Source organism: Oncorhynchus tshawytscha, linkage group LG31 (genome assembly GCF_018296145.1).
Source record: "Oncorhynchus tshawytscha isolate Ot180627B linkage group LG31, Otsh_v2.0, whole genome shotgun sequence".
NCBI classification, from domain to species: domain Eukaryota; kingdom Metazoa; phylum Chordata; class Actinopteri; order Salmoniformes; family Salmonidae; genus Oncorhynchus; species Oncorhynchus tshawytscha.
Genome location: NC_056459.1, coordinates 2,090,227 through 2,115,837, shown reverse-complemented (window position 1 = coordinate 2,115,837; position 25,611 = coordinate 2,090,227). Strand labels below are relative to the sequence as shown.

At 44.4% G+C, this 25,611-nt stretch overlaps 1 protein-coding gene across 1 annotated transcript; it reads left to right on the top strand.

Annotated features, from left to right (window-relative positions):
* The first annotated feature begins 1,148 nt into the window (after positions 1-1,148).
* On the top strand, positions 1,149-25,611 carry eppk1 (epiplakin 1). The gene is given in 6 exon segments (XM_024396261.2): positions 1,149-10,173; positions 10,176-20,157; positions 20,159-22,287; positions 22,290-23,246; positions 23,249-24,304; positions 24,307-25,611. Coding segments are annotated over 6 exon segments (24,297 nt in total). The 5' UTR covers positions 1,149-1,163; the 3' UTR covers positions 25,470-25,611.

Below are 25,611 nucleotides of genomic sequence, written 5' to 3'. Positions count from 1 at the left end.
CAATCATGCAGAGACGGGCAGCATGAAGGTCTCATCATTGATTTTGCTGGAAAGGGGAGAAATTGTGCTGTACAATGGTATTCATATTAAATGTTTTGGGCGCTAAAATAAGGTCAAGTGTACGAAACACTGCAATGTATGTGAGTTTGCTAGCTACCGTTATTGTGCTCCCCCAAAAACGTTTGATCTTGTGTTTTGATGAGCATGGGGCCTAGTGAATGCACCATATTTCTGCTCAGCTTTTTAAGAATTATGTCACTGTAGATGAAGTGTATGTTTTTTAGTCAAGCTGTGTGCTTTTCTGGCTCATTTACCCATTGTTGTCTTATGGCTTAACATGCACAAGTGCATTTATTGATAACATTCAACAAAATAAACCTAATCTAGTGTAATTAAGAATTATATATTCATGAGCAGTGTCTTCTCTCAAAAATATGTTGAGTTACAATAATGTTTCAGGTTACATTTAAGTGCTCTTAGATTTTATAGTTCCCCCCTATTTCCATTTTAAGTCTACACCTTTCCAACAGTTGCTTTAGCATGCCTACAAATAATAATGAAGACATTAATAAAGACATTTCACAATGTTACACTGACTGTAGTTGTGGTCCATTTAATTTCTAGTTATTATTATTATTGCAGGAAATGAACTAAAATCATATTACATCTTAAAATCCACAATCAACCAGACCAGAATCAACCAGTTTTCACTTCATTACTGAAATTACATTAGATTGAACTGATTTAAAATGGTGTTTATGTATACCTGCAAACAACTGCAACATCAGGCATATGAGCCCAGGCAAGATTTTTTTGAAAGTTAATGCCATGAAACTGATATGAAATAATACAGCACAAGCAAACAAATAAATTGAAGCCATTCTTCAGAGTAAATCATTGATAAAACATAAAACTATTACTAAAGATTTCTAAGTGAAAATGAACCTTTGCAACCTGATATTGTAAAAGAAAAGGAAAACCTGCTCTTGACAGTATCACTTTGTTTAAGATTATGTGTTGGCTGTTTGGCCTTATCATCCAATTATTCCCATTCACCTGCAACAAGCAAACTCAAATGTGCAAGTGCTTTTCCTATTTACATTTGTTTTTCTCTGTATCTTTACACAGATTTGAAAGTCAAGATTGAGCCGATCACTAAAAATATGGAAGGGAATGAAAATGGCCAGGCACAAGGCACCGGTGCAGTAGCTGGAGTCTTCCTGGAGAAGACAAAGCAGAAGATAACAATATATCAGGCCATGAAGAAACGTCTACTGAAGCCTGGCACAGCATTGGCCCTGTTGGAGGCCCAGGCTGCCACTGAGGGAATCATAGACCTTATCAACAACCGGAAACTTCCAGTAGAAGATGCTGTCAAGGAAGGAATAATTGGACCTGAGATGAGAGAAAAACTCCTTGTTGCTGAGAGAGCCATTGATGGTTACATAGATCCTTATACAAATGAAAAAATGTCTGTATTTCAAGCCATACAAAAGGATGTGATTCCAAAAAATTACGGATCACGGTTGCTTGAGGCACAGATATCCACAAAAGGCCTATTTGACCCAGTTGAAAAAAAACATGTTTCAGTGTACTCAGCGATTGAGAAGGGACACTATGAAAAAGGTTTACTCTCTGACCAGATGGAAGACCTTAAAGTTTTCTATGATCCAAACTCACAAGAAAATCTTAACTACTCACATCTGATAGAGAAATGCGTAGTGGATCCTGACACTGGCTTACTGCTGCTCCCAGTATGCATCACCTTCAAAGGCCTGCGAAGGGGGGTGTCCTCCACTGAGCTCCTGGCAGCAAACATCATTGACAAAGAGACCTATGACGACCTGCAGGAAGGCAAAACAACCACTCAGGATGTGATGCTCATGGAGACTGTGAAAGAGTACCTGGAAGGTAAAGGAGGTATCTCTGGTGTAGCTATGCTCTCGTCCAATCAGAGAATGAGTATCTATCAAGCCATGAAGAAGGGCATTCTTATGCCTGGAACAGCTCTAGTTCTTCTTGAGGCACAGGCTGCCACTGGTTTTATGATTGACCCTGTTCAGAACAAGAAATTCAGCGTGGACGAGGCTATTAAAAACAAAGTTGTGGGCCCTGACTACCATGCTAAACTGCTTTCGGCTGAGCGGGCAGTCACAGGATACAAAGACCCCTACACAAGTGAAACAATATCCCTGTTTCAGGCATTGTCAAAGGACCTAATCGTGAAGGAGCATGGAATTCGCTTACTGGAAGCTCAAATCGCCACAGGAGGAATAATTGATCCCATCAACAGTCACAGACTTCCTGTGGATGTGGCCTACAAGCGAGGTTTCTTTGATGAAAACATGAATGCAATACTTGCAGACTCAGGAGATGACACCAAAGGATTCTTTGATCCAAACACAAAGGAAAATCTGACATACCTTCAGCTGATGGGACGATGTGTCATCGACCCAGCCACTGGACTCTGCCTGCTTCCTCTTATGGAACAGTCAGGTGGTCGGAATCATAATTTCATCGACTATCAAACCAAACTTAACTTCAAAGAAGTGAGAGTGAGTGTGACTTGTGGGAAGTACATGGGAATGATTGTATCCCTTTGGGAATTGCTGATGTCAGAATACTTCAACGAACATCAGAGGAAAGACATCATTCGGCAATACACACAGGGACACCTTACAATGAAGATGATGATCAGAAAAATTATGGAGGTTATAGAGCAATCAGTGAAAAGAACCAACGTCGTCTTTGAAGGAATCCGGGAGACTGTCACAGCAAAGCAGCTGGTAGAGGCAGATATCATTAGTGAGAATATCCTGGAGGAACTCAACAAGGGGAAGAAGACAGTGAAGGAGGTCACAGAGGATGAAACTGTTCAAATGTACTTACAAGGGAAAGACAGCATTGCAGGTGTTTTGCTTCCTGATTCTCAGATCATGACAATCTACCAGGCCAGACAAAAGGGAAAGCTAATGCCAGGAACTGCACTGATTCTACTGGAAGCTCAAGCAGCAACAGGCTTCATCATTGACCCTATTGCCAATAGAAAGTTTTCAGTGGATGAGGCAGTGAAGGCAAACATAGTGGGACCTGACCTTCATGGAAAGCTGCGTTCAGCGGAGAAAGCAGTGACTGGTTACAAAGATCCATACACTGGCAAAACCATCTCTCTGTTCCAAGCCATGCAGAAAGACCTCATCTTACAAGACCATGGAATTCGTCTGCTGGAGGCACAGATTGCCACTGGAGGAATCATTGACCCTCTTAACAGCCATCGTATTCCTGTCCATGTAGCATACAAGAGGGGATATTTCAATGAGGAAATGAATCAGATTCTTGATGATCCAAGTGATGACACTAAGGGCTTCTTTGATCCCAACACTCATGAAAACCTCACATACCTGAAGCTCATGGCTAGGTGTGTCACTGATCCAAGCACAGGCCTTTGTCTTCTGCCCCTCAAAGGCAAAAGCAACAGGGTCAACATACAAGATCACATAAAGGAGACATTCCAAGCTACAAATGTCACTGTTAAGTATGGCAGGTTCAGCTGCAAGCATGTAACACTCTGGGATCTCATCAACTCTGAATATCTGTGTGAGGACAAAAGGCAGGAGTTATTCAAACTGTACAAGTCAAGGATGATCACAATCAAGGAAATCATTGTAATTATCCTGGAAATCATTGAATGCAAGGAGATAAAGTGGCAAGCTGGTCTTAACTTTGAGGGTCTGAGGGGGAATGTTTCTGTTGTGGACCTTTTGAGGTTGGAAATTGTGGATGAAAAGACATACAAAAGTCTGATTGAAGGGAAACTGACCAACAAGGATATACTGAAGATAGACACAGTTAGAACCTATCTGAGAGGAAACAGCTGTGTAGCCGGGGTGATACTCCAACCCTCCAGTCAAAAACTGAGCATCTATGAGGCCAAGAAAAAGGGAATCCTGACTCCTGGTACTGCGCTATCTCTTCTGGAAGCGCAAGCTGCCACAGGCTTTATCATTGACCCTCTCCATAACCAGAAACTGACTGTGGATCATGCTCTGAAAGAGAAGATAATTGGCCCAGAACTGTACGAAAAGCTCTTATCAGCAGAGAAGGCAGTAACTGGCTACATAGACCCCTACACTGACAAAAAGATCTCACTCTTTCAAGCCATGAAGAAAGATCTGATCCTGCAGCAGCATGGCATTCGTTTACTTGAAGCCCAGATTGCAACAGGTGGCATCATTGACCCATTGAAGTGTCTGCATTTGCCCCTTCAAGTTGCTTACAGAATGGGATACTTTGATGTAGAGCTTAATCAAATCCTGACAGATCCCAGTGATGACACCAAGGGATTTTTTGACCCAAGGACACAAGCAAACTTGACCTACATGGAAATGATGGAGCAGTGCATAAAGGACCCAGAGACGGGTCTGTTTCTTCTGCCACTGATGGACAAAACTAAAACACAGGATGAAACTGAAAAAATGTACTCAGACGCTGAGATTAAACAGGAGTTTGAAAAGACTACTGTTAGCATATCAGTAGGGCGTTATTCAGGAAAGACGGTCTCTCTTTGGTATTTGATTCACTCTGGATACTTTACTGATGATCAGAGACTCCAGTTCCTTGAAAAATACAGAACAAAGAAGATAACCATACAAGTAATAATCACTTTGGTCATTTCTACCATTACAAAATTGGAAGAGAACAAAACTCTGAAAACAACAATAGGTTTGAGAAAGCCGGTCTCTGCAAAACAACTATTGAAATCAAGCATAATCGATGCCAATACCTTCAGGAGTTTGGAGGAAGGAAAAGTAACTCTTGAACAAGTGACCAAACTGGAATCTGTGAAACAATACCTAAGGGGTACAGGAAGTGTTGCTGGTGTCCAGATTCTTCCATCCAAAAAAGTCATGAGCATTTATGAGGCAAAGACACAAGGTTTGCTAACACCTGGTACTGCACTGAAACTGCTTGAGGCTCAGGCTGCAACAGGGTTTGTCATCGATCCAATCAAGAACAAATATCTATCTGTTGATGAGGCCGCAAGAGAACGACTAATTGGACTAGAAATACATGAAAAACTACTCTCAGCTGAACGAGCAGTCACTGGATATGTAGATCCATACACAGATGACACAATATCTTTATTTGAAGCCATGAAAAAAGATCTGATCGAGAAAGGCCATGGGATACATCTGCTAGAAGCACAAATTGCAACAGGGGGAATAATTGACCCAGTCAACAGCTACAGGATACCTTCTCATGTCGCCAAGAAAAATGGCTACCTTGATGAAGAAACAAGTGAAGTAATGTCTAATCCAAATGATGACACAAAAGGATTCATTGACCCCAGCACCAAGGAAAACCTAACATACCTTCAGTTAAGAGAGAGATGTGAAAAGGATTCTCATACAGGACTTTTACTCCTACCATTACATGTAGAAGCTGGAGGTGACTTTCACACAGATGAACAAACAGAGCAGGAATTCAAAGACAAAATTGTGGTGATAAATGCAGGTAAATTTGAAGACAAACAAGTGTCAATGTGGGATGTGTTAATCTCTGAATACATTTCAAAACTGAAGAGAGAGCAGCTCTTGAAACAGTACAGGACAAGCTCATTGACAATGAAAGAGATAATAGAAATAGTCATCATAATAATACAGGAAGTGACATCAAAAAAAATAAAGTTCAAAGGACTGAGGAAGCAGGTATCAGCAAGTGAGCTTTATGAGTCACAAATCATATCAAAGGAACTCTTCACTCAGATTATCCATGGAGAAGTTACTGAAGAGACAGTAGGGGAAATGGAATCTATTCAAAAGTACCTTGGGGCAACAAATTCCATTGCAGGAGTAAGAATTGAATCCACCAAAGAGATAATGAGCATCTATGAGGCCAAATCCAAAGGTCTTCTAACTCCTGGAACCTCTCTGGTTCTGCTGGAGGCTCAAGCTGCCACTGGATTTGTCATTGACCCAGTGAAGAACAAGAAGCTCTCTGTAGAAGAGGCAGCCGCTCAAGGTGTGGTTGGGAACGAGTGGAAGAACAAACTGCTCTCAGCAGAGAGGGCAGTCACTGGATACAAGGATCCCTACACAGGCAACACAATTTCCTTGTTCCAGGCCTTGAAAAAGGATCTAATTGTCAAGGACCATGGAATTCGCCTTCTTGAGGCACAGATTGCAACTGGTGGAATTATCGATCCAGTGTACAGTCATAGAGTGCCAGTAGAGGTGGCGTACCAGAGAGGATACTTTGATGAGGAAATGAACCAGATCCTCGATGACCCTGACGATGACACCAAGGGCTTTTTTGACCCCAACACACAAGAGAACCTTACCTACCTGCAGCTTGTGGAGAGGTGTGTGACAGACCCAGATACTGGCCTTAGCTTACTCGTAATTGTCAAAAAAGGAGAGTTTTACTTCTTCATTGATGAGCAAACCAAGAACATTCTAAAGGCTATGACAACAACTAAGGCCGGAGGCAAATTTCAAGGACAGAAAGTATCTCTATGGGATCTCCTCTACTCAAAATATATCACAGAGGAGAGAAGGAGAGAGCTTGTGCAGCAGTATAAATCTGGAGCAATCACTATTGAACGCTTCATGGAGATTATCCTAGCAAGTATTCAACAAAAGACTACCACCACAATAACCACAACATCTTCAGTGTCAACATGCACACCACCACCTGACACAAAGTCAGAGAAAACAACCATTACCACAACAACAACAGAGACAAGCTTCCATGGTATCAGGAAGAATGTCACAGCTGGCGAGCTGCTTGCCTCAAAAATCATTGACAAGAGACTCTATGAAGACCTCAACACAGGAAAAGTCACAGTGAACCAAGTGAGTGAAATGGACTCAGTACACAAGTACTTGGAGGGAACTAATAGCATTGCAGGTGTATATGTTCAGTCCACCAAACAGACCATGAGCATCTACGAGGCCAAATCCAAAGGTCTTCTAACTCCTGGAACCTCTCTGGTTCTGCTGGAGGCTCAAGCTGCCACTGGATTTGTCATTGACCCAGTGAAGAACAAGAAGCTCTCTGTAGAAGAGGCAGCCGCTCAAGGTGTGGTTGGGAAAGAGTGGAAGAACAAACTGCTTTCAGCAGAGAGGGCAGTCACTGGATACAAGGATCCCTACACAGGCAACACAATTTCCTTGTTCCAGGCCTTGAAAAAGGATCTAATTGTCAAGGACCATGGAATTCGCCTTCTTGAGGCACAGATTGCAACTGGTGGAATCATCGATCCAGTGTACAGTCATAGAGTGCCAGTAGAGGTGGCGTACCAGAGAGGATACTTTGATGAGGAAATGAACCAGATCCTCGATGACCCTGACGATGACACCAAGGGCTTTTTTGACCCCAACACACAAGAGAACCTTACCTACCTGCAGCTTGTGGAGAGGTGTGTGACAGACCCAGATACTGGCCTTAGCTTACTCGTAATTGTCAAAAAAGGAGAGTTTTACTTCTTCATTGATGAGCAAACCAAGAACATTCTAAAGGCTATGACAACAACTAAGGCCGGAGGCAAATTTCAAGGACAGAAAGTATCTCTATGGGATCTCCTCTACTCAAAATATATCACAGAGGAGAGAAGGAGAGAGCTTGTGCAGCAGTATAAATCTGGAGCAATCACTATTGAACGCTTCATGGAGATTATCCTAGCAAGTATTCAACAAAAGACTACCACCACAATAACCACAACATCTTCAGTGTCAACATGCACACCACCACCTGACACAAAGTCAGAGAAAACAACCATTACCACAACAACAACAGAGACAAGCTTCCATGGTATCAGGAAGAATGTCACCGCTGGCGAGCTGCTTGCCTCAAAAATCATTGACAAGAGACTCTATGAAGACCTCAACACAGGAAAAGTCACAGTGAACCAAGTGAGTGAAATGGACTCAGTACAAAAGTACTTGGAGGGAACTAATAGCATTGCAGGTGTATATGTTCAGTCCACCAAACAGACCATGAGCATCTACGAGGCCAAATCCAAAGGTCTTCTAACTCCTGGAACCTCTCTGGTTCTGCTGGAGGCTCAAGCTGCCACTGGATTTGTCATTGACCCAGTGAAGAACAAGAAGCTCTCTGTAGAAGAGGCAGCCGCTCAAGGTGTGGTTGGGAACGAGTGGAAGAACAAACTGCTTTCAGCAGAGAGGGCAGTCACTGGATACAAGGATCCCTACACAGGCAACACAATTTCCTTGTTCCAGGCCTTGAAAAAGGATCTAATTGTCAAGGACCATGGAATTCGCCTTCTTGAGGCACAGATTGCAACTGGTGGAATTATCGATCCAGTGTACAGTCATAGAGTGCCAGTAGAGGTGGCGTACCAGAGAGGATACTTTGATGAGGAAATGAACCAGATCCTCGATGACCCTGACGATGACACCAAGGGCTTTTTTGACCCCAACACACAAGAGAACCTTACCTACCTGCAGCTTGTGGAGAGGTGTGTGACAGACCCAGATACTGGCCTTAGCTTACTCGTAATTGTCAAAAAAGGAGAGTTTTACTTCTTCATTGATGAGCAAACCAAGAACATTCTAAAGGCTATGACAACAACTAAGGCCGGAGGCAAATTTCAAGGACAGAAAGTATCTCTATGGGATCTCCTCTACTCAAAATATATCACAGAGGAGAGAAGGAGAGAGCTTGTGCAGCAGTATAAATCTGGAGCAATCACTATTGAACGCTTCATGGAGATTATCCTAGCAAGTATTCAACAAAAGACTACCACCACAATAACCACAACATCTTCAGTGTCAACATGCACACCACCACCTGACACAAAGTCAGAGAAAACAACCATTACCACAACAACAACAGAGACAAGCTTCCATGGTATCAGGAAGAATGTCACAGCTGGCGAGCTGCTTGCCTCAAAAATCATTGACAAGAAACTCTATGAAGACCTCAACACAGGAAAAGTCACAGTGAACCAAGTGAGTGAAATGGACTCAGTACACAAGTACTTGGAGGGAACTAATAGCATTGCAGGTGTATATGTTCAGTCCACCAAACAGACCATGAGCATCTACGAGGCCAAATCCAAAGGTCTTCTAACTCCTGGAACCTCTCTGGTTCTGCTGGAGGCTCAAGCTGCCACTGGATTTGTCATTGACCCAGTGAAGAACAAGAAGCTCTCTGTAGAAGAGGCAGCCGCTCAAGGTGTGGTTGGGAACGAGTGGAAGAACAAACTGCTTTCAGCAGAGAGGGCAGTCACTGGATACAAGGATCCCTACACAGGCAACACAATTTCCTTGTTCCAGGCCTTGAAAAAGGATCTAATTGTCAAGGACCATGGAATTCGCCTTCTTGAGGCACAGATTGCAACTGGTGGAATCATCGATCCAGTGTACAGTCATAGAGTGCCAGTAGAGGTGGCGTACCAGAGAGGATACTTTGATGAGGAAATGAACCAGATCCTCGATGACCCTGACGATGACACCAAGGGCTTTTTTGACCCCAACACACAAGAGAACCTTACCTACCTGCAGCTTGTGGAGAGGTGTGTGACAGACCCAGATACTGGCCTTAGCTTACTCGTAATTGTCAAAAAAGGAGAGTTTTACTTCTTCATTGATGAGCAAACCAAGAACATTCTAAAGGCTATGACAACAACTAAGGCCGGAGGCAAATTTCAAGGACAGAAAGTATCTCTATGGGATCTCCTCTACTCAAAATATATCACAGAGGAGAGAAGGAGAGAGCTTGTGCAGCAGTATAAATCTGGAGCAATCACTATTGAACGCTTCATGGAGATTATCCTAGCAAGTATTCAACAAAAGACTACCACCACAATAACCACAACATCTTCAGTGTCAACATGCACACCACCACCTGACACAAAGTCAGAGAAAACAACCATTACCACAACAACAACAGAGACAAGCTTCCATGGTATCAGGAAGAATGTCACCGCTGGCGAGCTGCTTGCCTCAAAAATCATTGACAAGAGACTCTATGAAGACCTCAACACAGGAAAAGTCACAGTGAACCAAGTGAGTGAAATGGACTCAGTACAAAAGTACTTGGAGGGAACTAATAGCATTGCAGGTGTATATGTTCAGTCCACCAAACAGACCATGAGCATCTACGAGGCCAAATCCAAAGGTCTTCTAACTCCTGGAACCTCTCTGGTTCTGCTGAGGCTCAAGCTGCCACTGGATTTGTCATTGACCCAGTGAAGAACAAGAAGCTCTCTGTAGAAGAGGCAGCCGCTCAAGGTGTGGTTGGGAAAGAGTGGAAGAACAAACTGCTTTCAGCAGAGAGGGCAGTCACTGGATACAAGGATCCCTACACAGGCAACACAATTTCCTTGTTCCAGGCCTTGAAAAAGGATCTAATTGTCAAGGACCATGGAATTCGCCTTCTTGAGGCACAGATTGCAACTGGTGGAATCATCGATCCAGTGTACAGTCATAGAGTGCCAGTAGAGGTGGCGTACCAGAGAGGATACTTTGATGAGGAAATGAACCAGATCCTCGATGACCCTGACGATGACACCAAGGGCTTTTTTGACCCCAACACACAAGAGAACCTTACCTACCTGCAGCTTGTGGAGAGGTGTGTGACAGACCCAGATACTGGCCTTAGCTTACTCGTAATTGTCAAAAAAGGAGAGTTTTACTTCTTCATTGATGAGCAAACCAAGAACATTCTAAAGGCTATGACAACAACTAAGGCCGGAGGCAAATTTCAAGGACAGAAAGTATCTCTATGGGATCTCCTCTACTCAAAATATATCACAGAGGAGAGAAGGAGAGAGCTTGTGCAGCAGTATAAATCTGGAGCAATCACTATTGAACGCTTCATGGAGATTATCCTAGCAAGTATTCAACAAAAGACTACCACCACAATAACCACAACATCTTCAGTGTCAACATGCACACCACCACCTGACACAAAGTCAGAGAAAACAACCATTACCACAACAACAACAGAGACAAGCTTCCATGGTATCAGGAAGAATGTCACCGCTGGCGAGCTGCTTGCCTCAAAAATCATTGACAAGAGACTCTATGAAGACCTCAACACAGGAAAAGTCACAGTGAACCAAGTGAGTGAAATGGACTCAGTACAAAAGTACTTGGAGGGAACTAATAGCATTGCAGGTGTATATGTTCAGTCCACCAAACAGACCATGAGCATCTACGAGGCCAAATCCAAAGGTCTTCTAACTCCTGGAACCTCTCTGGTTCTGCTGGAGGCTCAAGCTGCCACTGGATTTGTCATTGACCCAGTGAAGAACAAGAAGCTCTCTGTAGAAGAGGCAGCCGCTCAAGGTGTGGTTGGGAACGAGTGGAAGAACAAACTGCTTTCAGCAGAGAGGGCAGTCACTGGATACAAGGATCCCTACACAGGCAACACAATTTCCTTGTTCCAGGCCTTGAAAAAGGATCTAATTGTCAAGGACCATGGAATTCGCCTTCTTGAGGCACAGATTGCAACTGGTGGAATCATCGATCCAGTGTACAGTCATAGAGTGCCAGTAGAGGTGGCGTACCAGAGAGGATACTTTGATGAGGAAATGAACCAGATCCTCGATGACCCTGACGATGACACCAAGGGCTTTTTTGACCCCAACACACAAGAGAACCTTACCTACCTGCAGCTTGTGGAGAGGTGTGTGACAGACCCAGATACTGGCCTTAGCTTACTCGTAATTGTCAAAAAAGGAGAGTTTTACTTCTTCATTGATGAGCAAACCAAGAACATTCTAAAGGCTATGACAACAACTAAGGCCGGAGGCAAATTTCAAGGACAGAAAGTATCTCTATGGGATCTCCTCTACTCAAAATATATCACAGAGGAGAGAAGGAGAGAGCTTGTGCAGCAGTATAAATCTGGAGCAATCACTATTGAACGCTTCATGGAGATTATCCTAGCAAGTATTCAACAAAAGACTACCACCACAATAACCACAACATCTTCAGTGTCAACATGCACACCACCACCTGACACAAAGTCAGAGAAAACAACCATTACCACAACAACAACAGAGACAAGCTTCCATGGTATCAGGAAGAATGTCACCGCTGGCGAGCTGCTTGCCTCAAAAATCATTGACAAGAGACTCTATGAAGACCTCAACACAGGAAAAGTCACAGTGAACCAAGTGAGTGAAATGGACTCAGTACAAAAGTACTTGGAGGGAACTAATAGCATTGCAGGTGTATATGTTCAGTCCACCAAACAGACCATGAGCATCTACGAGGCCAAATCCAAAGGTCTTCTAACTCCTGGAACCTCTCTGGTTCTGCTGGAGGCTCAAGCTGCCACTGGATTTGTCATTGACCCAGTGAAGAACAAGAAGCTCTCTGTAGAAGAGGCAGCCGCTCAAGGTGTGGTTGGGAACGAGTGGAAGAACAAACTGCTTTCAGCAGAGAGGGCAGTCACTGGATACAAGGATCCCTACACAGGCAACACAATTTCCTTGTTCCAGGCCTTGAAAAAGGATCTAATTGTCAAGGACCATGGAATTCGCCTTCTTGAGGCACAGATTGCAACTGGTGGAATCATCGATCCAGTGTACAGTCATAGAGTGCCAGTAGAGGTGGCGTACCAGAGAGGATACTTTGATGAGGAAATGAACCAGATCCTCGATGACCCTGACGATGACACCAAGGGCTTTTTTGACCCCAACACACAAGAGAACCTTACCTACCTGCAGCTTGTGGAGAGGTGTGTGACAGACCCAGATACTGGCCTTAGCTTACTCGTAATTGTCAAAAAAGGAGAGTTTTACTTCTTCATTGATGAGCAAACCAAGAACATTCTAAAGGCTATGACAACAACTAAGGCCGGAGGCAAATTTCAAGGACAGAAAGTATCTCTATGGGATCTCCTCTACTCAAAATATATCACAGAGGAGAGAAGGAGAGAGCTTGTGCAGCAGTATAAATCTGGAGCAATCACTATTGAACGCTTCATGGAGATTATCCTAGCAAGTATTCAACAAAAGACTACCACCACAATAACCACAACATCTTCAGTGTCAACATGCACACCACCACCTGACACAAAGTCAGAGAAAACAACCATTACCACAACAACAACAGAGACAAGCTTCCATGGTATCAGGAAGAATGTCACCGCTGGCGAGCTGCTTGCCTCAAAAATCATTGACAAGAGACTCTATGAAGACCTCAACACAGGAAAAGTCACAGTGAACCAAGTGAGTGAAATGGACTCAGTACACAAGTACTTGGAGGGAACTAATAGCATTGCAGGTGTATATGTTCAGTCCACCAAACAGACCATGAGCATCTACGAGGCCAAATCCAAAGGTCTTCTAACTCCTGGAACCTCTCTGGTTCTGCTGGAGGCTCAAGCTGCCACTGGATTTGTCATTGACCCAGTGAAGAACAAGAAGCTCTCTGTAGAAGAGGCAGCCGCTCAAGGTGTGGTTGGGAACGAGTGGAAGAACAAACTGCTTTCAGCAGAGAGGGCAGTCACTGGATACAAGGATCCCTACACAGGCAACACAATTTCCTTGTTCCAGGCCTTGAAAAAGGATCTAATTGTCAAGGACCATGGAATTCGCCTTCTTGAGGCACAGATTGCAACTGGTGGAATCATCGATCCAGTGTACAGTCATAGAGTGCCAGTAGAGGTGGCGTACCAGAGAGGATACTTTGATGAGGAAATGAACCAGATCCTCGATGACCCTGACGATGACACCAAGGGCTTTTTTGACCCCAACACACAAGAGAACCTTACCTACCTGCAGCTTGTGGAGAGGTGTGTGACAGACCCAGATACTGGCCTTAGCTTACTCGTAATTGTCAAAAAAGGAGAGTTTTACTTCTTCATTGATGAGCAAACCAAGAACATTCTAAAGGCTATGACAACAACTAAGGCCGGAGGCAAATTTCAAGGACAGAAAGTATCTCTATGGGATCTCCTCTACTCAAAATATATCACAGAGGAGAGAAGGAGAGAGCTTGTGCAGCAGTATAAATCTGGAGCAATCACTATTGAACGCTTCATGGAGATTATCCTAGCAAGTATTCAACAAAAGACTACCACCACAATAACCACAACATCTTCAGTGTCAACATGCACACCACCACCTGACACAAAGTCAGAGAAAACAACCATTACCACAACAACAACAGAGACAAGCTTCCATGGTATCAGGAAGAATGTCACCGCTGGCGAGCTGCTTGCCTCAAAAATCATTGACAAGAGACTCTATGAAGACCTCAACACAGGAAAAGTCACAGTGAACCAAGTGAGTGAAATGGACTCAGTACAAAAGTACTTGGAGGGAACTAATAGCATTGCAGGTGTATATGTTCAGTCCACCAAACAGACCATGAGCATCTACGAGGCCAAATCCAAAGGTCTTCTAACTCCTGGAACCTCTCTGGTTCTGCTGGAGGCTCAAGCTGCCACTGGATTTGTCATTGACCCAGTGAAGAACAAGAAGCTCTCTGTAGAAGAGGCAGCCGCTCAAGGTGTGGTTGGGAACGAGTGGAAGAACAAACTGCTTTCAGCAGAGAGGGCAGTCACTGGATACAAGGATCCCTACACAGGCAACACAATTTCCTTGTTCCAGGCCTTGAAAAAGGATCTAATTGTCAAGGACCATGGAATTCGCCTTCTTGAGGCACAGATTGCAACTGGTGGAATCATCGATCCAGTGTACAGTCATAGAGTGCCAGTAGAGGTGGCGTACCAGAGAGGATACTTTGATGAGGAAATGAACCAGATCCTCGATGACCCTGACGATGACACCAAGGGCTTTTTTGACCCCAACACACAAGAGAACCTTACCTACCTGCAGCTTGTGGAGAGGTGTGTGACAGACCCAGATACTGGCCTTAGCTTACTCGTAATTGTCAAAAAAGGAGAGTTTTACTTCTTCATTGATGAGCAAACCAAGAACATTCTAAAGGCTATGACAACAACTAAGGCCGGAGGCAAATTTCAAGGACAGAAAGTATCTCTATGGGATCTCCTCTACTCAAAATATATCACAGAGGAGAGAAGGAGAGAGCTTGTGCAGCAGTATAAATCTGGAGCAATCACTATTGAACGCTTCATGGAGATTATCCTAGCAAGTATTCAACAAAAGACTACCACCACAATAACCACAACATCTTCAGTGTCAACATGCACACCACCACCTGACACAAAGTCAGAGAAAACAACCATTACCACAACAACAACAGAGACAAGCTTCCATGGTATCAGGAAGAATGTCACCGCTGGCGAGCTGCTTGCCTCAAAAATCATTGACAAGAAACTCTATGAAGACCTCAACACAGGAAAAGTCACAGTGAACCAAGTGAGTGAAATGGACTCAGTACACAAGTACTTGGAGGGAACTAATAGCATTGCAGGTGTATATGTTCAGTCCACCAAACAGACCATGAGCATCTACGAGGCCAAATCCAAAGGTCTTCTAACTCCTGGAACCTCTCTGGTTCTGCTGGAGGCTCAAGCTGCCACTGGATTTGTCATTGACCCAGTGAAGAACAAGAAGCTCTCTGTAGAAGAGGCAGCCGCTCAAGGTGTGGTTGGGAACGAGTGGAAGAACAAACTGCTTTCAGCAGAGAGGGCAGTCACTGGATACAAGGATCCCTACACAGGCAACACAATTTCCTTGTTCCAGGCCTTGAAAAAGGATCTAATTGTCAAGGACCATGGAATTCGCCTTCTTGAGGCACAGATTGCAACTGGTGGAATCATCGATCCAGTGTACAGTCATAGAGTGCCAGTAGAGGTGGCGTACCAGAGAGGATACTTTGATGAGGAAATGAACCAGATCCTCGATGACCCTGACGATGACACCAAGGGCTTTTTTGACCCCAACACACAAGAGAACCTTACCTACCTGCAGCTTGTGGAGAGGTGTGTGACAGACCCAGATACTGGCCTTAGCTTACTCGTAATTGTCAAAAAAGGAGAGTTTTACTTCTTCATTGATGAGCAAACCAAGAACATTCTAAAGGCTATGACAACAACTAAGGCCGGAGGCAAATTTCAAGGACAGAAAGTATCTCTATGGGATCTCCTCTACTCAAAATATATCACAGAGGAGAGAAGGAGAGAGCTTGTGCAGCAGTATAAATCTGGAGCAATCACTATTGAACGCTTCATGGAGATTATCCTAGCAAGTATTCAACAAAAGACTACCACCACAATAACCACAACATCTTCAGTGTCAACATGCACACCACCACCTGACACAAAGTCAGAGAAAACAACCATTACCACAACAACAACAGAGACAAGCTTCCATGGTATCAGGAAGAATGTCACCGCTGGCGAGCTGCTTGCCTCAAAAATCATTGACAAGAGACTCTATGAAGACCTCAACACAGGAAAAGTCACAGTGAACCAAGTGAGTGAAATGGACTCAGTACACAAGTACTTGGAGGGAACTAATAGCATTGCAGGTGTATATGTTCAGTCCACCAAACAGACCATGAGCATCTACGAGGCCAAATCCAAAGGTCTTCTAACTCCTGGAACCTCTCTGGTTCTGCTGGAGGCTCAAGCTGCCACTGGATTTGTCATTGACCCAGTGAAGAACAAGAAGCTCTCTGTAGAAGAGGCAGCCGCTCAAGGTGTGGTTGGGAACGAGTGGAAGAACAAACTGCTTTCAGCAGAGAGGGCAGTCACTGGATACAAGGATCCCTACACAGGCAACACAATTTCCTTGTTCCAGGCCTTGAAAAAGGATCTAATTGTCAAGGACCATGGAATTCGCCTTCTTGAGGCACAGATTGCAACTGGTGGAATCATCGATCCAGTGTACAGTCATAGAGTGCCAGTAGAGGTGGCGTACCAGAGAGGATACTTTGATGAGGAAATGAACCAGATCCTCGATGACCCTGACGATGACACCAAGGGCTTTTTTGACCCCAACACACAAGAGAACCTTACCTACCTGCAGCTTGTGGAGAGGTGTGTGACAGACCCAGATACTGGCCTTAGCTTACTCGTAATTGTCAAAAAAGGAGAGTTTTACTTCTTCATTGATGAGCAAACCAAGAACATTCTAAAGGCTATGACAACAACTAAGGCCGGAGGCAAATTTCAAGGACAGAAAGTATCTCTATGGGATCTCCTCTACTCAAAATATATCACAGAGGAGAGAAGGAGAGAGCTTGTGCAGCAGTATAAATCTGGAGCAATCACTATTGAACGCTTCATGGAGATTATCCTAGCAAGTATTCAACAAAAGACTACCACCACAATAACCACAACATCTTCAGTGTCAACATGCACACCACCACCTGACACAAAGTCAGAGAAAACAACCATTACCACAACAACAACAGAGACAAGCTTCCATGGTATCAGGAAGAATGTCACCGCTGGCGAGCTGCTTGCCTCAAAAATCATTGACAAGAGACTCTATGAAGACCTCAACACAGGAAAAGTCACAGTGAACCAAGTGAGTGAAATGGACTCAGTACAAAAGTACTTGGAGGGAACTAATAGCATTGCAGGTGTATATGTTCAGTCCACCAAACAGACCATGAGCATCTACGAGGCCAAATCCAAAGGTCTTCTAACTCCTGGAACCTCTCTGGTTCTGCTGGAGGCTCAAGCTGCCACTGGATTTGTCATTGACCCAGTGAAGAACAAGAAGCTCTCTGTAGAAGAGGCAGCCGCTCAAGGTGTGGTTGGGAACGAGTGGAAGAACAAACTGCTTTCAGCAGAGAGGGCAGTCACTGGATACAAGGATCCCTACACAGGCAACACAATTTCCTTGTTCCAGGCCTTGAAAAAGGATCTAATTGTCAAGGACCATGGAATTCGCCTTCTTGAGGCACAGATTGCAACTGGTGGAATCATCGATCCAGTGTACAGTCATAGAGTGCCAGTAGAGGTGGCGTACCAGAGAGGATACTTTGATGAGGAAATGAACCAGATCCTCGATGACCCTGACGATGACACCAAGGGCTTTTTTGACCCCAACACACAAGAGAACCTTACCTACCTGCAGCTTGTGGAGAGGTGTGTGACAGACCCAGATACTGGCCTTAGCTTACTCGTAATTGTCAAAAAAGGAGAGTTTTACTTCTTCATTGATGAGCAAACCAAGAACATTCTAAAGGCTATGACAACAACTAAGGCCGGAGGCAAATTTCAAGGACAGAAAGTATCTCTATGGGATCTCCTCTACTCAAAATATATCACAGAGGAGAGAAGGAGAGAGCTTGTGCAGCAGTATAAATCTGGAGCAATCACTATTGAACGCTTCATGGAGATTATCCTAGCAAGTATTCAACAAAAGACTACCACCACAATAACCACAACATCTTCAGTGTCAACATGCACACCACCACCTGACACAAAGTCAGAGAAAACAACCATTACCACAACAACAACAGAGACAAGCTTCCATGGTATCAGGAAGAATGTCACCGCTGGCGAGCTGCTTGCCTCAAAAATCATTGACAAGAGACTCTATGAAGACCTCAACACAGGAAAAGTCACAGTGAACCAAGTGAGTGAAATGGACTCAGTACACAAGTACTTGGAGGGAACTAATAGCATTGCAGGTGTATATGTTCAGTCCACCAAACAGACCATGAGCATCTACGAGGCCAAATCCAAAGGTCTTCTAACTCCTGGAACCTCTCTGGTTCTGCTGGAGGCTCAAGCTGCCACTGGATTTGTCATTGACCCAGTGAAGAACAAGAAGCTCTCTGTAGAAGAGGCAGCCGCTCAAGGTGTGGTTGGGAACGAGTGGAAGAACAAACTGCTTTCAGCAGAGAGGGCAGTCACTGGATACAAGGATCCCTACACAGGCAACACAATTTCCTTGTTCCAGGCCTTGAAAAAGGATCTAATTGTCAAGGACCATGGAATTCGCCTTCTTGAGGCACAGATTGCAACTGGTGGAATCATCGATCCAGTGTACAGTCATAGAGTGCCAGTAGAGGTGGCGTACCAGAGAGGATACTTTGATGAGGAAATGAACCAGATCCTCGATGACCCTGACGATGACACCAAGGGCTTTTTTGACCCCAACACACAAGAGAACCTTACCTACCTGCAGCTTGTGGAGAGGTGTGTGACAGACCCAGATACTGGCCTTAGCTTACTCGTAATTGTCAAAAAAGGAGAGTTTTACTTCTTCATTGATGAGCAAACCAAGAACATTCTAAAGGCTATGACAACAACTAAGGCCGGAGGCAAATTTCAAGGACAGAAAGTATCTCTATGGGATCTCCTCTACTCAAAATATATCACAGAGGAGAGAAGGAGAGAGCTTGTGCAGCAGTATAAATCTGGAGCAATCACTATTGAACGCTTCATGGAGATTATCCTAGCAAGTATTCAACAAAAGACTACCACCACAATAACCACAACATCTTCAGTGTCAACATGCACACCACCACCTGACACAAAGTCAGAGAAAACAACCATTACCACAACAACAACAGAGACAAGCTTCCATGGTATCAGGAAGAATGTCACCGCTGGCGAGCTGCTTGCCTCAAAAATCATTGACAAGAGACTCTATGAAGACCTCAACACAGGAAAAGTCACAGTGAACCAAGTGAGTGAAATGGACTCAGTACAAAAGTACTTGGAGGGAACTAATAGCATTGCAGGTGTATATGTTCAGTCCACCAAACAGACCATGAGCATCTACGAGGCCAAATCCAAAGGTCTTCTAACTCCTGGAACCTCTCTGGTTCTGCTGGAGGCTCAAGCTGCCACTGGATTTGTCATTGACCCAGTGAAGAACAAGAAGCTCTCTGTAGAAGAGGCAGCCGCTCAAGGTGTGGTTGGGAACGAGTGGAAGAACAAACTGCTTTCAGCAGAGAGGGCAGTCACTGGATACAAGGATCCCTACACAGGCAACACAATTTCCTTGTTCCAGGCCTTGAAAAAGGATCTAATTGTCAAGGACCATGGAATTCGCCTTCTTGAGGCACAGATTGCAACTGGTGGAATCATCGATCCAGTGTACAGTCATAGAGTGCCAGTAGAGGTGGCGTACCAGAGAGGATACTTTGATGAGGAAATGAACCAGATCCTCGATGACCCTGACGATGACACCAAGGGCTTTTTTGACCCCAACACACAAGAGAACCTTACCTACCTGCAGCTTGTGGAGAGGTGTGTGACAGACCCAGATACTGGCCTTAAGACTCGTAATTGTCAAAAAAGGAGAGTTTTACTTCTTCATTGATGAGCAAACCAAGAACATTCTAAAGGCTATGACAACAACTAAGGCCGGAGGCAAATTTCAAGGACAGAAAGTATCTCTATGGGATCTCCTCTACTCAAAATATATCACAGAGGAGAGAAGGAGAGAGCTTGTGCAGCAGTATAAATCTGGAGCAATCACTATTGAACGCTTCATGGAGATTATCCTAGCAAGTATTCAACAAAAGACTACCACCACAATAACCACAACATCTTCAGTGTCAACATGCACACCACCACCTGACACAAAGTCAGAGAAAACAACCATTACCACAACAACAACAGAGACAAGCTTCCATGGTATCAGGAAGAATGTCACCGCTGGCGAGCTGCTTGCCTCAAAAATCATTGACAAGAGACTCTATGAAGACCTCAACACAGGAAAAGTCACAGTGAACCAAGTGAGTGAAATGGACTCAGTACAAAAGTACTTGGAGGGAACTAATAGCATTGCAGGTGTATATGTTCAGTCCACCAAACAGACCATGAGCATCTACGAGGCCAAATCCAAAGGTCTTCTAACTCCTGGAACCTCTCTGGTTCTGCTGGAGGCTCAAGCTGCCACTGGATTTGTCATTGACCCAGTGAAGAACAAGAAGCTCTCTGTAGAAGAGGCAGCCGCTCAAGGTGTGGTTGGGAACGAGTGGAAGAACAAACTGCTTTCAGCAGAGAGGGCAGTCACTGGATACAAGGATCCCTACACAGGCAACACAATTTCCTTGTTCCAGGCCTTGAAAAAGGATCTAATTGTCAAGGACCATGGAATTCGCCTTCTTGAGGCACAGATTGCAACTGGTGGAATCATCGATCCAGTGTACAGTCATAGAGTGCCAGTAGAGGTGGCGTACCAGAGAGGATACTTTGATGAGGAAATGAACCAGATCCTCGATGACCCTGACGATGACACCAAGGGCTTTTTTGACCCCAACACACAAGAGAACCTTACCTACCTGCAGCTTGTGGAGAGGTGTGTGACAGACCCAGATACTGGCCTTAGCTTACTCGTAATTGTCAAAAAAGGAGAGTTTTACTTCTTCATTGATGAGCAAACCAAGAACATTCTAAAGGCTATGACAACAACTAAGGCCGGAGGCAAATTTCAAGGACAGAAAGTATCTCTATGGGATCTCCTCTACTCAAAATATATCACAGAGGAGAGAAGGAGAGAGCTTGTGCAGCAGTATAAATCTGGAGCAATCACTATTGAACGCTTCATGGAGATTATCCTAGCAAGTATTCAACAAAAGACTACCACCACAATAACCACAACATCTTCAGTGTCAACATGCACACCACCACCTGACACAAAGTCAGAGAAAACAACCATTACCATAACAACAACAGAGACAAGCTTCCATGGTATCAGGAAGAATGTCACTGCTGGCGAGCTGCTTGCCTCAAAAATCATTGACAAGAAACTCTATGAAGACCTCAACACAGGAAAAGTCACAGTGAACCAAGTGAGTGAAATGGACTCAGTACAAAAGTACTTGGAGGGAACTAATAGCATTGCAGGTGTATATGTTCAGTCCACCAAACAGACCATGAGCATCTACGAGGCCAAATCCAAAGGTCTTCTAACTCCTGGAACCTCTCTGGTTCTGCTGGAGGCTCAAGCTGCCACTGGATTTGTCATTGACCCAGTGAAGAACAAGAAGCTCTCTGTAGAAGAGGCAGCCGCTCAAGGTGTGGTTGGGAACGAGTGGAAGAACAAACTGCTTTCAGCAGAGAGGGCAGTCACTGGATACAAGGATCCCTACACAGGCAACACAATTTCCTTGTTCCAGGCCTTGAAAAAGGATCTAATTGTCAAGGACCATGGAATTCGCCTTCTTGAGGCACAGATTGCAACTGGTGGAATCATCGATCCAGTGTACAGTCATAGAGTGCCAGTAGAGGTGGCGTACCAGAGAGGATACTTTGATGAGGAAATGAACCAGATCCTCGATGACCCTGACGATGACACCAAGGGCTTTTTTGACCCCAACACACAAGAGAACCTTACCTACCTGCAGCTTGTGGAGAGGTGTGTGACAGACCCAGATACTGGCCTTAGCTTACTCGTAATTGTCAAAAAGGAGAGTTTTACTTCTTCATTGATGAGCAAACCAAGAACATTCTAAAGGCTATGACAACAACTAAGGCCGGAGGCAAATTTCAAGGACAGAAAGTATCTCTATGGGATCTCCTCTACTCAAAATATATCACAGAGGAGAGAAGGAGAGAGCTTGTGCAGCAGTATAAATCTGGAGCAATCACTATTGAACGCTTCATGGAGATTATCCTAGCAAGTATTCAACAAAAGACTACCACCACAATAACCACAACATCTTCAGTGTCAACATGCACACCACCACCTGACACAAAGTCAGAGAAAACAACCATTACCACAACAACAACAGAGACAAGCTTCCATGGTATCAGGAAGAATGTCACCGCTGGCGAGCTGCTTGCCTCAAAAATCATTGACAAGAGACTCTATGAAGACCTCAACACAGGAAAAGTCACAGTGAACCAAGTGAGTGAAATGGACTCAGTACAAAAGTACTTGGAGGGAACTAATAGCATTGCAGGTGTATATGTTCAGTCCACCAAACAGACCATGAGCATCTACGAGGCCAAATCCAAAGGTCTTCTAACTCCTGGAACCTCTCTGGTTCTGCTGGAGGCTCAAGCTGCCACTGGATTTGTCATTGACCCAGTGAAGAACAAGAAGCTCTCTGTAGAAGAGGCAGCCGCTCAAGGTGTGGTTGGGAACGAGTGGAAGAACAAACTGCTTTCAGCAGAGAGGGCAGTCACTGGATACAAGGATCCCTACACAGGCAACACAATTTCCTTGTTCCAGGCCTTGAAAAAGGATCTAATTGTCAAGGACCATGGAATTCGCCTTCTTGAGGCACAGATTGCAACTGGTGGAATCATCGATCCAGTGTACAGTCATAGAGTGCCAGTAGAGGTGGCGTACCAGAGAGGATACTTTGATGAGGAAATGAACCAGATCCTCGATGACCCTGACGATGACACCAAGGGCTTTTTGACCCCAACACACAAGAGAACCTTACCTACCTGCAGCTTGTGGAGAGGTGTGTGACAGACCCAGATACTGGCCTTAGCTTACTCGTAATTGTCAAAAAAGGAGAGTTTTACTTCTTCATTGATGAGCAAACCAAGAACATTCTAAAGGCTATGACAACAACTAAGGCCGGAGGCAAATTTCAAGGACAGAAAGTATCTCTATGGGATCTCCTCTACTCAAAATATATCACAGAGGAGAGAAGGAGAGAGCTTGTGCAGCAGTATAAATCTGGAGCAATCACTATTGAACGCTTCATGGAGATTATCCTAGCAAGTATTCAACAAAAGACTACCACCACAATAACCACAACATCTTCAGTGTCAACATGCACACCACCACCTGACACAAAGTCAGAGAAAACAACCATTACCACAACAACAACAGAGACAAGCTTCCATGGTATCAGGAAGAATGTCACCGCTGGCGAGCTGCTTGCCTCAAAAATCATTGACAAGAAACTCTATGAAGACCTCAACACAGGAAAAGTCACAGTGAACCAAGTGAGTGAAATGGACTCAGTACACAAGTACTTGGAGGGAACTAATAGCATTGCAGGTGTATATGTTCAGTCCACCAAACAGACCATGAGCATCTACGAGGCCAAATCCAAAGGTCTTCTAACTCCTGGAACCTCTCTGGTTCTGCTGGAGGCTCAAGCTGCCACTGGATTTGTCATTGACCCAGTGAAGAACAAGAAGCTCTCTGTAGAAGAGGCAGCCGCTCAAGGTGTGGTTGGGAACGAGTGGAAGAACAAACTGCTTTCAGCAGAGAGGGCAGTCACTGGATACAAGGATCCCTACACAGGCAACACAATTTCCTTGTTCCAGGCCTTGAAAAAGGATCTAATTGTCAAGGACCATGGAATTCGCCTTCTTGAGGCACAGATTGCAACTGGTGGAATCATCGATCCAGTGTACAGTCATAGAGTGCCAGTAGAGGTGGCGTACCAGAGAGGATACTTTGATGAGGAAATGAACCAGATCCTCGATGACCCTGACGATGACACCAAGGGCTTTTTGACCCCAACACACAAGAGAACCTTACCTACCTGCAGCTTGTGGAGAGGTGTGTGACAGACCCAGATACTGGCCTTAGCTTACTCGTAATTGTCAAAAAAGGAGAGTTTTACTTCTTCATTGATGAGCAAACCAAGAACATTCTAAAGGCTATGACAACAACTAAGGCCGGAGGCAAATTTCAAGGACAGAAAGTATCTCTATGGGATCTCCTCTACTCAAAATATATCACAGAGGAGAGAAGGAGAGAGCTTGTGCAGCAGTATAAATCTGGAGCAATCACTATTGAACGCTTCATGGAGATTATCCTAGCAAGTATTCAACAAAAGACTACCACCACAATAACCACAACATCTTCAGTGTCAACATGCACACCACCACCTGACACAAAGTCAGAGAAAACAACCATTACCACAACAACAACAGAGACAAGCTTCCATGGTATCAGGAAGAATGTCACCGCTGGCGAGCTGCTTGCCTCAAAAATCATTGACAAGAAACTCTATGAAGACCTCAACACAGGAAAAGTCACAGTGAACCAAGTGAGTGAAATGGACTCAGTACACAAGTACTTGGAGGGAACTAATAGCATTGCAGGTGTATATGTTCAGTCCACCAAACAGACCATGAGCATCTATGAGGCCAAATCCAAAGGTCTTCTAACTCCTGGAACCTCTCTGGTTCTGCTGGAGGCTCAAGCTGCCACTGGATTTGTCATTGACCCAGTGAAGAACAAGAAGCTCTCTGTAGAAGAGGCAGCCGCTCAAGGTGTGGTTGGGAACGAGTGGAAGAACAAACTGCTTTCAGCAGAGAGGGCAGTCACTGGATACAAGGATCCCTACACAGGCAACACAATTTCCTTGTTCCAGGCCTTGAAAAAGGATCTAATTGTCAAGGACCATGGAATTCGCCTTCTTGAGGCACAGATTGCAACTGGTGGAATCATCGATCCAGTGTACAGTCATAGAGTGCCAGTAGAGGTGGCGTACCAGAGAGGATACTTTGATGAGGAAATGAACCAGATCCTCGATGACCCTGACGATGACACCAAGGGCTTTTTTGACCCCAACACACAAGAGAACCTCACCTACTTGCAGCTTCTGGAGAGGTGTGTGAGGGACCCAGACAGTGGTCTTAGCTTTCTGTCTCTGAATAAATGAGCTCATACGGATTTGTCGTAAAATTGTTTTCAAAGATGTGCAGATGTTTTATCTTTATTTTATCACATATAAATGCTTTCTTTGTTGATGTTTGGCGAATTATTCTGAATTGAATATAATAAAAAGCCATTTTTTAAGTGAA